This window comes from Amblyomma maculatum, chromosome 8 (assembly GCF_055883805.1).
Source record: "Amblyomma maculatum isolate TAMU_Amacu chromosome 8, ASM5588380v1, whole genome shotgun sequence".
Classification (NCBI taxonomy): Eukaryota; Metazoa; Arthropoda; class Arachnida; order Ixodida; family Ixodidae; genus Amblyomma; species Amblyomma maculatum.
In genome coordinates this window covers 112,707,424-112,724,664 of record NC_139351.1, presented here as the reverse complement: position 1 = coordinate 112,724,664, position 17,241 = coordinate 112,707,424, and the positions used below count along the sequence as shown (strand labels likewise).

Below are 17,241 nucleotides of genomic sequence, written 5' to 3'. Positions count from 1 at the left end.
CCCATTAGCAAAAAGCAATACAAGGGGAAGAGGGTGTGTGTGTGTGTGTGGGGGGGGGGGGGGGGGATGGGTCTTTGTTGAAGCTCTATGGTATTTTGCAGAGAACGCTAAAAAACTATTATGAAGGTCGTTTTAGTTAACTGTAGTTTCCTCAGTTTTTAACCGCTCGCCTGCACTGTTTATCCATGTGGGTTTAAACGCTTCTCCTCAGGCAACTCACTCGTCACTTGTTTCAGTTATTTTAGGTGTGTGAATAATTCTTCTAGCTGGCTAAAGGAAGAATGATCAGTATGTACTGCGCACGCGCGCACATTTTTTTTTTTTTTTCACTTCATTCACACGCGCATGCGCCGAGCGAGCCGCAACAATATAATATACCAAAAAAAACATGGCGTCTTTATCGTAATAAAAATAAAAATGCTATTTGCTATTTGCGCTTTCATTCCTCATGAACTGAAATTTATGTTCATCCACGAATGAATTCTTTAGCGATAATTCTTCCCGCTTTGGTACATTGCGCATCAAAGGCAGTTGAATTGTAACAGACCTCTTGTTTTCTTTTTGCCACAGTGTTGTTTCAAAAACAATGCCGGCGGGCTAGAAAATTAGAAACGGGACCGTGCATTTTCTGCTGAGCCATTTCTCTAATGAATATCCGCAGCATCACCCCGTTAAGCTGAAACGTTTGAGTCGGAGCCAGCATTGATATCAATAGCCATCAACTGTGACATTGTGCGGACTAGATTAGAACAACGAAATATTAAATTTGGACAACCTCATTTTGAGCGGTCAGCATTTATTGAAGCCCTCTATAATTTATAATTAACTTTGAAAACATTTACACCCGCGATATTTGAAATAGATTTCATTATTATGGCACGTTCTTCCAGGAAAATCAGATACGAAAATTTCAGTACCCCCGTAAAGAGTGTTTCAGAAATTAGCTCGAAGACTATGTTGTCTTGAGAAATTTTTTTCTAGTTTTTTTTTTTTTTTCCGCAGTTTCCTTTAAACAGCTCGACGTCCGATTACTCGCATGAGCAGCTGTTTAGGTGACATTCTCGCTGCGATTGTAATGGATTGATTCCAGGATCGACAAGGCTTCTGAGCTATGCGCCGTGTGAAAAAAAGCGAGTTTAAATCCCAATAGTTTTGTAACTTGCTGCATTATGAAAACTAAGCGTAAGGGTGTGTGAGCGGGTGGGTCACAAAAGGAGAGCAGAAGTTTGCGATGTGAACTTTTCCTAAAAAGCAGTGCTTTGCATACAAATATTGTTTCACGTCCTTGGAACCCAACTAGATCTATATAAATCTCCCACATCAACATAGTTATACTCTTTGGCCAGCATTTTAAATTTCTAACATTCCGACTCTCCCGCCAGGTGCGGGACAATATAAGAGGCGATAGAATGATGGTATAGTTAAACAAAACAATAATTAAGATATATGGAGAAAAATTAGCATCATAGCTACTGCCACCACCCCGTTCCAAAGGGGACGCTCCTATATTCCATCCATCTATTTGCGCTAGCACGCAAGATAGAAAATCCCACCCAAACAATTTATCTCATGTGATGAGGTCCGCCACGTTCCGAAAACCGTTCAGGGCAGCATTAATTTTTTGTAATACATGACGTTAATATAAAGTAACTGGAAAATTACGAATGCTCCTCATACTTTTTTTGTGTGTGTGTGTCTGTCAAAACCTTTTCTCTATGTTGGCTTCTAAGTACATTTGGAACATTGTTTCTTAGAGGTATCTTTTCTTCCTACATGGGAGGCATTTCATGGTATATATAACCTAAATTTATTCTATCTTCTCCAACGATTACGTTTAGAAGCACGTGTTTGGTCATTTGTGCTGCTTATTGCATTCTCTACGTACATCGCAATCAGATAGGGATGACATCATTATGAACTTACGCCAGTATTTTATTTATTTTACACACTTCTATTTTGCTCTTTATTTAAACATTTGCCGGGTAAAAAAAAAAAAGGCTTGCTCAACCCGCGCCTTCCGAGCATAGTACAGCGTTTCTCTGCTGCTATATTTATTGATCCCCGGCGCTGGCCGTTAATTCGACATAGTGTTTCTCATGCCTACAAAAAGTGCTGCCGCACTCTCCAGCACTTTATGTCTGAAGCACCTGTTCTTCGCAGTTGGAAACACGAAAAGCAGCTTCGTAAGCGACGAACGATTAGTGAGTTGCGGTTTAGACACTTTTTTGTTCTTTCTTAACCTTCTTTAAAAACAGTACACTTTCATTGGCGGCTGTCACGGCGGAAGAGCGCTTTGCCAACCTCTTTCGCTCATGCTTAAAAATAAGCGTGTCGTAAATTGCTCGAAAAATTCTTGCACAACGGTAAATGTGGAAGGGAAATTCGCTACGCTGTGAGTCACTGCTCTTGCGCTGATCGTTTTATTGAACGACTTGGTGTAAAGTCCCGAAGTGCTCACTAGGACGAACTGCTTTATGTAGCGCATGCAGGCATTTTGAAACTTCATTGAATTCTTGAAGTACAGTTGAAACTTTCCAGTACACGCTGTATTTAAAGTAGCCATGAAATGACTGAGTTATCTACTATGATAAGAATAGCGCTAGAAGAGTTAGCCAGTGTCTGTCCTTTGATCACGCCCAATACTACAGTTTACGTCATATGAGCATTTTTGAAGTGAAGTCGAGGAAGAGAACCTATTAATTGTAAGGCAGTTGTGAGGACTACTATACGGCAGTATTATGTATATGTTAATAAATGTGGTCCCAGCACCCGATACTTGGCAAAAATTTGATATTAACGTGTTGTTTTTTTGTTTGTTTTTTTTTTTGCGCTCTTCGTGCGCAATTATATCGGCGCTATAAAATAAATGGGTTCCAATTTTAAATATGACTGTGAGACGAATTTGCAACATTCAAAGAGTATACTAACAGAAATAACTTCGGCGCCTGATACGATGCATGTTTTTGAAAATGATTACCAAAAAACTAGAAGCCTGTCGAGAAAGAGTCTGCGGATACGTTGATTGTTATCGTGACTGTAAATAATGTTTAAAAAGGCATGTTCAAGAAATATTTGCAGGAAAGTATCCTAAATTTCTATGTGTGTGGCCGTTGAGGCAAAACTAAGGCGGCAGTCATCGCCGGTAGCTTAAGGGGATGTAGCAGTGACTTGAATTTTGTAATAATCGCGGCTTAATGTTAACAAAAAAAAAAAAACATATTTGAACGAGAGCTCCATCGAACTCCACGCCGATCGCAAAACAGTTGCTTGGCAGGTGTCACACCTGCAATCTTGTGCCTATTTGAGCATTCCTCAGATCTTTCATAATCGAGGAAAAGGACAAAGCAGCGCGCAGATTAACCAAGTAAGATAGTTCAGGTGCCGTCAAGATAAGTTACCAATCAGCCAGCACAACGTTTCCGCCTATTTACCCTTTCCTACGTATCTGGATCGTCTTCGCTATATATACCTGCGGATGCCGAAGCCACAACGGCAACTGCAAAGCGATCAGCTAAACGCAGTCATCGTATCTAAGCTGCAGCAATAACAAAATTTGAACCAGCGCTGTTCCTAGAACCCAATGCAGTTGCGTCAAGTATCGGGTAGAAATATGAGCGAGAAGTTCATCCTCATGCAGCGTAATTCGCATCGCTTTGAACATGCGCTAAATATATGCCCGGAAACGAAGCGGTGAATATGCAGGGGCGATAATCCATAGGCTGGCAAGTCACACGTGAGATCGAAGCACTCATAAGTTTGTAGAAATGCTACTTGCTTAACCTCCCCCCCACCCTTCCCTTCAAAAAAACAAAACAAAAACAAAATAAAACAACGTCCACTTTTAAACCCGTAATGAAAGGCAGTACAGTGAGCGCGTTTACCAGTGTACTGCGCATTACTTTCACCGAGATCAGGCTATTAAAGCAGTTACGCATTCCGAAAACTGCACCCCAAATGCGATCGCCAGAAAACGGATCCGCTGCAACAAGCAGAATGTTTGAAAAAGAGCAGCTAAGCTACAGATCATCCTAACCAAGGCAGGCGCTGCTAAAAGAGTAAAAAATGCGTCGATAATAATGCAACTCTGTTCGCGGGGTTGCATTCCCAAATCGTTATCCCCGCGCACGACTCGACGACAATCTATAGGAAGTTTGTGCGTACGCTAGAAACGCCAGAAAATCTAGAAAATGGCTTACCGCGCAGTGAAGGGTAACCAGAATCGCTGCGATGATGTCACACACGTCTCACGCTCCGTAGACGCCCGGCGGAGCACTTTTCGGTTGGCGCGTCGCCCTGAACTTGGAGCCTTCTGGCTGAGGCCACCGACTTGACCGGCGACACGCGACAAAGTACGGTGGCGCGCTTCGGCTCTAGCAGACGATTCCCCGGCGGCGGTTGCCAAACACTCTTGCGACGCCTCTCCCCAACAGGGATGGAGCGAGCGTGGAAAGTGGCGCCACCTGATGACAGTTTCGCTCCTGACAGCGGCTGCCTCCACCCTGCTCTACTGTTCTCTTCTCTTTAACGGCAACTGATTTGTTTTTATTCTCTCCTGTTCTCGACCCTGCCCTGCGCTGTTCTATTGCTCATTTTTTTCCTGTTAATTTGTCTCACTCTAGTTGTTTTCTTTTTGTTTTTCTTGTTGTTTTGTACTATTTAATGGTTTCAGCTACTCCCCTGTAGACGAGATGTGTGAGGATGGATATCCAGTGACATCGATACGCAACCGTTCAGTGGGAATGCATTTTTAAAGCGAAAGCTTTTCTTGGCTTGTGTTGAAAATCTCGCCTGCGCGAGAACTGTTTGCGAGAGCTGCGCGCGAGGTTCCGCGAGATGTGTTCTCCTTGTCTAGCATTCCTGCCGTCTCCATTGCAACGTAAGAAGCGCGACGACGAGCGAGCGACGCCGTTCAACGAGTCCCACACTCGAATTAGCACTGCAACAAACGGGCGCCGAGTAACGCAACGCGACAGAGCCATGGTGTACCGTTCAATCACACACTTGCAGGAAGCGCTGCCATAAACCTGTGCAAAGGAAAGGAAATTTCCACTGCGCGGCACGAGCCCTGACCTTGCTAGCAAAAGCTATGCAAGGGCGCACGATGCACCGTGTGTAGCGTGTTGATATAATGCTCTTTTTTTAATCATATGTACACAGGTCATGTACATAGGACATTGTTTCAGTGCAGTAAATACCATGCTAAAAAAAAAGTGTGTAGCGGCAACGCTCTGTTTTTCGCATTTCTCCGCTACGTATTGCGTATTTTGCAGTGCTCTCGGATTTTTTTTTTTTTGCTTGATGCTTTGATTTCTTTTGGACAGAATGCAGAAATAGGTCTTTAACACCAGGTTGCATTTACAAGATCTATCAGCTGTGAGGCTGAAACGGGGTCCTTGTAGTAGAGCATGCACCTCGCCTTCGGGAAGTACTAGGTTCGATTCCCAGTGCCGCCGGTTGCAAACCGGTTTTACAATATGTGCAAGATTTCCTCTAGCCTGGTGCTCGGCCTCCTCGGGTGAAATTATTGAAGAAAAAGTCATAGACGGAAAAGATGCACTGATTGGTCAGTGATTCGTACTGCCAGCAAAAAAAAACAAAAAAAAAAACAAAAAAAAAACGATAAGCCCTCCTAGTGCAGCAAGGCCATTAACAGGCCCGTTTTCCAGCTAGTGTGTGCGATACGGATTTGCTTTAACCTTTTAACCACAGGAAATACGGTGACTCGAACGATGTTTGCCGCGGGCTTTGCTGAGCTTCTTCCAAGCTCACACCCGTGGGAGAGCCGGGCACGGGGCTGCTTCTTTTATCCGTTTTTATTTGTGGGTGTCCAGCGGTAAGCTTCGAACCAACCACCTCCCGCAGTCCAGCCGTCCGATCAAGTCACTAAGCCGCGACTACGCCCTATTTCGCTTTTTCATGCCTTACGGCTGTAAAATATCATAATCATTAACTGCGTCTCAATGTCTGTCATATTCATGGCCCAAAATCAATAAACCTTAATTCTACATGGCGTGAACAACAGCCCTTTTGACACAGATGCCTCAGCAACCGTCTAGTCATCAAAATAGCAACATCAGAGCAAACACATTATTTCGCATTCATGAAATAATAAGCAACCTTAGCCTTCTCTAAATAATGCCGTAATATTGGTGTTGTGTGCCAAACGCTTCGTCAATTAGTTTACATTCTAAGGTTTCTTAAAACCAAGGTTATAATATACTGATTGCTCATTCGTTCATCATCAGCCTGACTATACCCACAACAGGGCGAAGGCCTCTCCCATATTTCTCCAATTAACCCGGTTCTGTGCTAGCTGCATCCACTTGACCCCTGCGAACTTCATATCTCCATCCGCCCACCTAACTTTCTTCCACTCCCTGCTACGCTTTCCTTCCCTTGAAATCTAGTTTGTCACCATAAGCAACCATCGGCTATCCTCTTTTCGCGCTACATGTCCTGCCCATGCCATTTCTTCTTCATAATTTAACTTTATTTCTCTGACCCACTCTGCACGCTTTCTATCTATTTTTCGTTCCATAGCCCTCTAGGTTGTCTTCAAGTTAAGTAGAACCCTCTTGGTTATAGCCTCCATGCTTCAGCCACATAGGTAAGTACAGGTAAGATGTAACTGTTGAACACTTTCCTCTTGAGCAATACCGGTAAGCTGCTAGTCATAATCTGCGAGTGCTTGCCAAATGCGCTCCATCCCAATCTTATTCTTCTTGTTATTTCCTTTTCATGGTCCGGATCTGCGGTTACTACCTGTCCTAAGTAGACATATTCGCCAACTACTTCCAGTATTTAGCCACTTAATGTTAACTGCTGATTCCTCCCTAGGCTGTTGAACATTACCTTAGGCTTCTGCATATTGATTTTCAAGCCTACCTTTCTACTTTTTCTGCCTAAGTCATCAATCATTATTTGCAGTTCATCCCCCGAGTTACTTAGCAAGGCAATGTCATCAGAAAATCGCAGAATACTGAGGTATTTTTCCATCTACCCTTATCCCTATCTGCTCCCATTCCAAGTCTCTGAATACTTTCTCTAAGCAAGCTGTGAATAATACTTGGGAGATTGTGTCTCCTTTATGGGATTTTTGTTACTTTCTTTATGCAGAACTATGGTTGCTGTGCAGTCACTACACATACCTTCCAGCACTTTCACGTACGGCTCGTCTACCCCCTGATATCGCAATGCCAGCATCACCGCCGAGGTTTCAACTGAGTAAAATGCTTTTTCATAATCAATGAATGCTATGTATAAGGGCTGGTTATATTCCGAGCATTTTTCTGTCACCTTGTTGATGGTATGGATATGATCGATAGTAGAGTAGCGTTTCCGAAACTCTGCTTGATCCTTTGCTCGATTGCAGTCTAAGGTTGTCCTGATTCTATCAGCGATTACCTCAGTAAATTCCTTATACGTAACAGACAGTAAGCTGATTGGTCTGTAATTTTTAAGGTCCTTAGAGTCCCCTTTCTTATGAATGGGGATAATGTTTGCATTCTTCTATGGTTCCGTTATTGTCGATGACACCAGGCACTGCGTATACAGGGTGGCCAGTTTTTCTAGCACGATATCCCCCCCCCCCCCCCCCCGTCCCTCAACAAATCTGTAGTTATTTGATCCTCTCCGGCTGATTTCCCCATTTTCATAGTTTCTAATGCTTTCTTGGCCTCGTCCTTCGTCACTGGTGGAACGTCGGACTGCATTTCCCCACCTCCAATCTCATTATGGTCCTGATTACTTTGGCTACTGTAGAGATCTGTATAGAACTCCTCGGCTACTTTGACTATATTGTCCCTATTCGTGATGACGTTGCCCGCCTTGTCCCTTATCGTATACATCTGGATTTTGCCTATGCCCAATTTCTTCTTTACCACTTTAAGGCTTCTCCCGTTCTTTACAGCATGCTGAATTTTCTCCATGTTGTATTTCCTTATATCGGCCACCTTGCGCTTATTGATTAGCTTTGATATTTCGGCCAATTAGATCAGGTCTGTTGGATTGGAAGCTTTCATACTCTGGCGTTTCTTATTCAAATCTTTCGTCTCCTTAGACAGATTACCGGTATCCTCTCTAACTATCCTACCACCTACTCAGTAATGGTATCTCTGGAATTGTTGTTCATTGCTTTTAGGGTAATGTCGCCATCCTCGGTTAGAGCTGAGTATCTATTCCGTAGCGAGATCCTGAATTCTTCTGCGCTCCCCCTCACCGCTAATTCGTTGATGGGTTTCTTTCTTACTAATCTGTTGCGTTCCTTCTTCAGATTTAGGCTAATTCGGGACCTCACCATCCTATAGGTGTACCGTCATGATGACGTCATAGTCAGTCTTTGTCATTATCATCACTCTACAAGTAAATGACACTATCCTTATCGATCGCTATCTACCCCTGACGGAAATTGTGCTATCACTATCTACCACTAACCATGACGAAAATTGTGCGCCGCTGTGTCCGTGGACTACGCTTCTGAGGGCGTACACGTGGAGAGCCTGCATGAAAACGAATATGCGGGAGTCTCCAGAATAATTACCGGCAACACTGCGTGCAAATGCACTCTTTTTGCAAATGCGAGACTTTTTGTTTACGAATTGCAGTCAGCTTACACTTATCATGCCAAGCCAGTAAGGCTCAAATGAGCCTCAATATTATGCAAATGAGATTCATGCAAGCCACTAAACAACTCTTCACCAACCACCGTACAAAAAACGTCCAACACTTGAACAGGCCCAAGTAATCTGTGTGTGTCTTTTTCGTTCTCATCCTTCGCGCTATTTAAAATTTTACCATATATTTGGCGGCAAAAACAAAGGATCGCTTCCGATTGCATCAACTCATGCTTAGATATTCGGGAACAAGTGAATAATGTGCGAGTTATATAACATGAAAAACAATCCCTCATGGAATCTAACTCAACACTAACCGCTAAAATTGAGGTAGTCGCTCCATCATGAATAAGATAACAAATGCTGGGCAGTGCTTTAATCGAACATGCTGTCGTTGTTGAACGAACCCAAAAGCTAACCTTCTGAAGCCGCAAGTGAGGTGGGCTGTTCATGTGCGGAAACACATCTTCCTTGTACAAACAAGTTCTCGTTACAGTCTGTGTGCCATGAATAATAATTTAAAAGAATGAATTTTTTTTTGTTGCGATCATTAAACAGGAAGGAAAACGCAGTTTTAAAGTAAACATTTATTGTCGAGTAAAGTGACGACGTGCAAATGGCAGCATACCACCGCGCAACCAATCTGACTTTATCGAGGCTGCTTCATTCGGTTTAGGTGCCGCAACAGTCTTTTGGCTACGAACGACGTGACACGATATCATTGATCATTTTTCGAATCAGGGGTGGTAAGTATGTTTCACATATGCGCGCATCGATTAATGCCAGCAGGCACTTGTACTGCAGTGTAGATATCGGTAACTGAAGCACGTGAAGATCTGTCAGCGTTTCCTCCTCGTCTTCCCCGTTTACATCCGTGCCGAAACCACCGAAGATAAACAGCTTTTCACTGACAACGAAGCAGCCATGCCAGCACCTGGCAGACGGGCCTGAGCCTTCCAGTTTCACTTCACTCCAGCGCGATGTAGCGGGGCTGTACTTGTGCATGTCAGCAAAATAACTGTCCTGTTCAGCGTTGTACCCTCCAAATATGTACAGTTCTTCATCGTAGACGAAGGATGAAAACCCTTCCCGAGCCACGGGGCTCAAGCCTTGTACGTGCGGGCGCACCCACGTAGCGGTTGTTGTTTCCACGTAGTATAAAGTGTTGTCGCAGACAAAACGACGTTCGAGACCAGGCTCTTCTTGGCGACCACTCCAAAGGTACACTCGTGTTCCGATGACAGACGCGGTTAGGAAAAAGCGCTTAATCGGAGTTTCACCGCTAGGGACGAGTCGATGCCAGTGCATGGTGACCAGGTCAAGGAAGTGCACGTCTTGTGAACAATTGAAGTCACCAAATACATACATGCGTTGACCCACCACGCAGGTTAAGCTGCAGTTAATCGATGTAGGCTGCCGTCCGAGTACCTGCGGACGACTCCAGGTCATCGTGTTGGTGTCGAAGCGATAGAGGGCTGCGAGAGAGGAAAAGCCGTGCAGACATCCCCAAACGTAAGCGCTGTCTCCGTATGCTACTGGTACAAAGTGGCAACGTAAAATGTTGATTGGCCTACCGCACGTAGACAATGTCGTCATCGTTGTTACCCACTGGTACGATGCGGTGTCGAAGATGAGCACGTCGACGTCAATCCGTGAGGGTTCCGGCATGGGGGTTTGGCGCCTGCAGAAGGAGTAGGCCTTGCCGTTGATCACCACGGCATTTCGATCAACATGCTCTGGGACGCCACTCAGCCGCGTTGTCCACATCTTGCAGAACGCTGCCAGTCCTCTGAGAAATAAGCCTCGACCTTGAAGACGACGAACTGTTTCTTTCTGGAGCAATGAAACGGCAACCGGTCTGAGCGGCGAGGCCTTAAGGCTTTGACCGGTGACCACGGTGATCACAGTGAAACTTCGCGTGGCTCTCTGAGCAAGAGGTGGCGTTCCTTATCCTTGCGCGCGCCGGCTACGAGATTAAAGAGGGTGAGAGTGAAAGGCTTTCTTGCTTTCGAAGGATGATGACGACGCGTTCGTGCTGGTTGTATTAAGCCGCAGATGGCAGGAACGCTGGACAAGATGAGACTTCTGGAGGAAAGGCGCAGTATCTGTCACATTTTCTCCGACAAGTGTGCGTTTGGATGGTAGGCCATCACTCGTCGCAAGGCGTTCCATGGCGTTCCTTAGCGTTCCTTGGCGCGTGTTCAAGTGTGGGAATGCAGGTGGCAGGAACGCTACACAAGAACAGACTTCTCAGACTTTCGCCTTTCACTACTTTATTCGCTAAAGTCCCTCGTAATTTTTTGTATCAAGTGCGGCCACAGTAATTACATCGCTGCCGGCTTCTTTCCAGTAGCGCTTTCATTGGTGCTGCAATTTACGCGCGCACCGAACCGGTCGTGCACAGTGCAAATTGGCGATCGAAGTAATTCTGAGAAAAGTACTTTGTGATAGGGAGGGGATATGTGGTAAAGAAATTAGAGGATCTCTCGTACTCGGGGACAACTTTCTGTGGCAATGGGGTGAAAACTACGGAGCCGACACACGCACCAGCTCGCTCAGCACAAGAATATAGCGCCTCCAGAAATTTCGCAGGTGATGCTCTGAAATGTTATACCATTACGGAACTATTCACCTTATTATTTAATTACGCCTATACTACAGTACTAGCCAGTACAGCGGGAGTTTAATACGCAGCAGCGTTCATATCAATTGCTGCGCAGCCTGTCGATAACTCGCAAAGCGCAAGCAGCGTACGCGTGGCCGGGTGGGATGCGTCTGCCGCTTTTTTCCACACATTTCGGCGCGCGTTGGTAGCGGGAGGCGCTCATTCGTAGCGAGTTCGTAATATAGGTTTGTTTTTGACAGCGTATGTCGTGCGCAGTATTGATTAGTCGCGCCACTCCGCCGGGGTGGTGCAGTGCTAAGACGCCCGACTACTGTGCCGGAGTTCCCGGGTTCGAACCCGACCGCGGCGGCTGCGTTTCGATGGAGGCGAAACGAAGTGGCGTCCGTGTGCTGTGCGATGTCAGCGCACGTTAAAGATCCCCAGGTGGTCGAAATTACTCCGCAGCCCTCCACTACGGCTCCTCTTTCTCTCTTTCCACTTTCACTCCCACCCTCCTCCCTTCCCTTACGGCGCGGTTCGGGTGTCCACAGAGCAAGTGTGACAGTTACTGCGCCTTTCCCTTCCTGTGAACCAATTTAACTTTAACTTTTAACTCCATAGTCGCGTCTTTATTGTCATAAGCCATCAGCGGCGTAAAGGAACATTTGCTGCTTAATGGGAGCCAAGGACACTGTTAAAGTTGAACAAGCATTGGCTACAGGTGCTCGGAACTACATGGCATAGTAACGCAGTTAGGAGAGCTCTGCCCCCGTAGCTTTGGCTCCATTGCCACAAAAAGTTGTCCCCGAGTATAGACTAACACCGTGTTTACAAAGAAAAGGGGTGCTCGCGGCGCCGCAGCCGACTGGGGGTGAAATGTAGCGTTAGCGTCCATAGGAATACATGGAACTGAAATATTCCACTGCAGCTTTCTCCTTCCACGGGGCACGTATGGTGTTATTCGGTACAAAGCAACTATGAACATCCTGGAATAGATCTTGAAAATATGAGATCTCATTACTGAATATTTTTAAAACAGCGCGAAACCTATGTGGGTGCGAGTTGGGAGGACGACCCGCGGAACCCACATGTAAGCAAACCTTACCGCAACATTTTTCTCGTTTCGTCAAGCATCAGAAATGGTGGCCGGGCGTTACACGATCGCCTGTCCGGCGTGAGTGGACCGCAGCGCTCCTCTCTCCTGATGCGGTTAGATAGGTGAGGCCATTGAGCTGATACGCTTTACACAGGCAGAAATATGAAAATTTTACTATCCCCTTCTTTCAGGAAGGCAACAGAATATAATAATGCGTTTGCGTTTTAGAGCGCAGCTCTTTGGCGGCCGTTCCTGGGTTTCGCGGCGGCGTCGGCGTCGGCCTCGTAACCAGTTCCGCCCCCCTTTCAGCCCCCCCGTTCGAGCCGGCTTTTTGGCCACCGGAGCCTCGCAGGAGGAGGGGGGGGGTACACTCAGCGGCGAATGATGGGGGCAGGAGCGCGCGCAGCTACCGGAGCACACGAGGAAAAAAAAAAGGGGTCGCTGTAGGCAGCGCTAGCAGCGACTTACTGACGTCGCTAGCTAGTCAACACAACGTGCTGTGTAGAACACCGTCGCCGCCATGCAGAAAGAGGAGACCCCCCCCCCCCCCCCCCTCTTCCTGAGTGGAGGCGAGGGTGCTCTCCGGTTGCGGAAACGCCGACCGCTCCGCAAGTATGCCGGCGCACCGAGACGACCGGTCTGGAGGGGGATACAATAGCGCTCGCATCCTTCATCCACAGAAAGCAACCGTACAGCGGCGGATCACGGTTCGTGCATCCCGTTCTCACTCGCTTCCAGGCTCGCTTCACTCGCTAGCGGCGTCAGCGAGTCGCTGCTCTCTGTTCGTTGCGCAACGTTCCTATGGACCCACGCGCTGCCTCCCGCAACCTCCCGATAACTCAATTGCTCTCTTCATTTCTCGGACCACAAAGCTTCTTTCATGACAGCCAAGAACTGTTAGTGGAGTGTTTCTTGAAGGAATACGTGTGAAAAATTAAAAAAAAAAAAAAGAAGTATGTAATTGTGCTTATTTGCCTTGCTCGAAATCCTTGCCTCTTTTTTTTTTCTCTCTATTGGTTCACGGGAAAGGAAAGACGCAGTATTTGTCACATTTGCTCTCTGGACATCTGAACCGCGCCGTAAGGGAAGGGAGGAAGGTGGGAGTGAAAGTGGAAAGACAGAAAGGAGAGCCGTAGTGGAGGGCTACGGAGTAATTTCGACCCCCTGGGGATCTTTAACGTGCCCTCACATCGCACAGCACATGGACGCCTCTTCGTTTTGCCTCAATTTATCGAAAAGATGAAACAGCTGATGAGCTTCGCTCAAATTTCGCATTAGGAAGTAACATAATCGTGGGCATTTTTTTTTTTTTGAACGCATCTTTGTACGAATGAAACGCCACCGCGTTTGCCGACGTAACTCAAGTTCAAGAAAGAAGATCAAGGAACTGAATCCAGTAAAAATTGTACAGCCCCGCCGGGGTGATGCAGTGGTAAGACGCCCGACTACTGTGCCGGAGTACCCGGGTTCGAACCCGACCTCGGCGGCTGCGTTTCGATGGAGGCGAAACATAGAGGCGTCCGTGTGCTGTGCGATGTCAGTGCTCGTTAAAGATCCCCAGGTGGTCCAAATTACTCCGTAGCCCTCCACTACGGCTCCTCTTTCTCTCTATCCACTTTCTCTCCCACCTTCCTCCCTTCCCTTACGGCGCGGTTCAGGTGTCCACAGCTGCAAGTGTGACAGATACTGCGCATTTCCCTTCCTGTGAACCAACCAATCAATCAATCAATCAAAAATTGTACAGAAGGAGGTCCCGTAGTGCAAGGCTGTCAGGGGGACCTCCCAGAACAAAGCAAGTGAGGATGAAATGTAAAAAAAAAAAATAGGAAGCAGTGTAACAAGTAATTAGTATAAAAGTACAACCTACAAAACAACGTTTACAATATACATCAGTGAAACTTAAGAAAATAAATATACAGGTCATCAACTTGAGTACATAGAACCGACAAAATAGCACTTCTATAACGGTCGAAGAAAATTAACTATGTAATATGTTTATTAAATATTCTTTCACGCTGAAATGAAATGAGTGAACAGCATGCGATGCTTTAATTTCTGGAGGTAAAGAATTCCAGTGGAATATGCCGGCAAACAAGGTAGTAAATTTACGTAATTAGTCCTGACGTTTGGCAAAAAAAGATTATTGCGCTGTTTAAACCTGGTAGAATTACTATTTACAAGCAGGTTGGTGATGCCATCAATATGAGCATGATGATTTATTAGTTCATACATAATCATGGACAATTTTAGGCTTAATCAATGTTGAAGTTGAAGCATGTTCAAGCTGTGGTACAGTGGTAGAGGGTATGATTGGAATAAACTGAATGTCATGAGCCTGATGGCTTGATTCTGAAGGAGTTGAAGTCTTTCAATATACGTGTAATATGTATTTCCCCAGCAATACGAACAGTAGTTAAGATCACTACGAATGTAGGCATAATGAACGTATTATGTGAGGTTGAAAATAAAAACGGGTTTTATTATAATGTGAATTCCGAACGAAACTTAATGCATGTGCGATTGAGCATGGTGATGGAACTTTAAGTAATTGTCTAGAATCACGCCCAGAATCTTGGAAGTTTCTGAGATAGGCAGCGCATAGTAATTATCAATCGTTATTTTTGGAATAACGTTTATGAAAGTGAAAGGAGAGTGAAATAGCACGAAAGTCGTTTTTTGCGGATTTATTTGTAACTTGTTGTCTCTGCACCACATGGTAATGTTATTAAGATCTATGTTGAGCATATGCTGAAGTGTGGCGGTAGATCTGTGAGAAGCATAAATGGTTGTATCATCCGTATATAACATATAATTTGTGTGATTTAGTGCAACGGGCAGATTATTAATGAACATTAAAACGAGTAGAGCGCCTATAGTATCGATCCTTGCGGAACACTTTTGTTTACAGCCTGAATGGTAGAAAAATCATTATTTACAAGAACAACGTGAGATCGATTGCTCAAATAACTGCGGATAAACTCGAGGGGTGGGCCGGAGACTCTAAATGATTCCAATTTATGAACAAGAATGTGATGATTGAGTTGAAAGCTTTTGTTACGTCAATAAAAATGGCTTCAGCAATTAATCCGTTGTCAATGGCTCGATTCACACTTTTAATAAAATTTATGAGTGCTAATTCGGTAGAATAGCCTGGTCGGAATCCAAATTGTTGAGGAACTAAAAGTTAAGTGTACTTAGGTAATTCATTAGCCATGTGTAAAAAAGCCTCTCGATGACTTTGCTGAGAAAAGGAAGGATGTAGATTGGACGGTAATTGTGGATACAAGTTGAATAACCTTTCTTGAAAACAGTGATTATTTTACCAACCTTAAGGCAATGTGGAAAAACACCTGCTTTAAATGTCTCGTTTATTAAAATGGCCAGAATTGCGCATATGTCCTCAAAGATAGGCTTAACTTTAGAGGGATGAATAGAGTCTAATCCTGAACCGGTTGTACTGAGTGATTTAAAAACTTGATTGACTTTTTCTGCAGATGTGGGATGCAAGTAAAAAGTGTAGTAATAACGTGTCAAGGAGGGTAAAGTGGTTACGGCCTGTGAACTCTGAAAAAAGCTGAAGTGCTGGTTAAAAGCATTGGAAGTTTTGCTGGAAATTATTATAGGTGGTATTTTCACACGATATTGTTCTTATGCATGCTTTGCGATTTTCATGGTTGAGAAATTATTTAATAAGTTGCCAGTTGCGTGTACAGTTGTTTCTGTTTCTTAAAATGCGATCTTGATAGTAATTACGCTTTGCAAGTTTCATCACTGAGGAAAGAATGTTGGAATGTTTTCGCAGTCTACATCTCAAAACAAAGGCGGGGTTTTCAGCTTTCTAAGCATATTTTTTTCTTGTGAATAGAACGAACCCGGGGAATGGCAATTCATGGATTTCGTGGTGTTCGAAACCTCACAGTAGGGGTATACTTGATGCATTGATCAATTCAGGTGGCAATTTTGGTCGAAAACTGCTCAAACGCCTTATTTGGGCATTCCTACTCTAGCTCTGAGCTCCAATCTATTTTAGGATTTAGACCGGTAAATTCTTCATAGCTAAATGATGCTTTTCTATGGTTATTTTCGGCCTTCTTTTTCAACTCTAGAGAGACCGAAAAATGGGGTTATGATCTGTAATTGTATACTCTATTACTCCCGCTGTGTAATCAGCATCCGTATTAGTCAATATGTGGTAAATTATATATCCGATTTAATAAAATCAGAACGAGTTGGAGAAAGAATTAAAGAAGAAATGCGAAAATTTAGCATACATTGCACATATTCAGAACAGCATGAACCGCTAGGGTCAAGAATATTGATATTTATGTCACTACATATTATTATGTTTTTGTTTTCTGTTGTCAAGATGTTAAAAATTATTTCTAACTGCGAACCGGTCAAGAAGATGACGGTGAGCGATAAATGCGGCCAACTACTGTATTGCGGCTATTCAGGGGCAGCACACTTTGATGAAATTCAAGCCAAATGGATTCGCACTGAGATATCATGCCGACGGGCATAAGTAAAATCAGATCTGATGAATACGTGTCGTGGCCGCAGATCCACCGTCCCGACAAGTGTCACGATTACAGTATTCCGAGGCGTAGTTTGTAAGCCCATGTAAGTTTCTATCATTGTGGGATAACCACGTCTCAGATAGACAGATAAAGAAAAAGAAGTGATCCAGCAAAGTAATGTTACAAAGTCATCGTGATGTTTACGTATGTTACGAATGTTAAGGTGCAGTAATGCCAATGAAGACTCTTTATCGTTCAAGTTCTTTGATGCGCGAGATGCGACAGACTGCGCTCTTATCAGCCTTCCTGGCTTTGATTGTGCAGTTATCAATCCACAAGTACTTCCACTGTTTTTCCTTCTTAAGTTCGCGTGCGCGGTTAAAAAGACGTTTTCATTCAGATGCAAGGTAG

General features: G+C 44.6%; 3 protein-coding genes across 4 annotated transcripts in view; 1 reads left to right on the top strand and 2 right to left on the bottom strand.

Moving 5' to 3' along the window:
* Positions 1–4,392, bottom strand: part of LOC146182222 (QRFP-like peptide receptor) — a 61,910-nt gene extending 57,518 nt beyond the window's left edge. The window contains exon 1 of the mRNA XM_084577266.1: positions 4,197–4,392. The gene's annotated coding sequence lies outside the window, so the exon portion shown is untranslated. The remainder of the gene's footprint in view (positions 1–4,196) is intronic.
* Positions 1–17,241, top strand: part of LOC146182220 (uncharacterized) — a 296,023-nt gene that overhangs the window by 103,491 nt on the left and 175,291 nt on the right. The window lies entirely within an intron of this gene.
* Positions 9,190–10,513, bottom strand: LOC146182221 (kelch domain-containing protein 3-like). The gene is made up of 2 exons (XM_084575980.1): positions 10,187–10,513; positions 9,190–10,087 (listed from the first exon to the last, which is right to left on the bottom strand). The coding sequence occupies exons 1-2, from the start codon at positions 10,377–10,379 to the stop codon at positions 9,309–9,311; spliced, it is 972 nt and encodes a 323-aa protein (XP_084432106.1). The 5' UTR covers positions 10,380–10,513; the 3' UTR covers positions 9,190–9,308.

Bases quoted from the DNA above. Each gene is read 5' to 3' on its own strand.
- LOC146182221 (XM_084575980.1), bottom strand. From the start codon at position 10,379: ATGTGGACAACGCGGCTGAGTGGCGTCCCAGAGCATGTTGATCGAAAT. The intron at 10,088-10,186 runs GTAGGCCAATCA...CCTCTCTCGCAG, and splicing joins GACGACATTGTCTACGTGCG to CCCTCTATCGCTTCGACACC.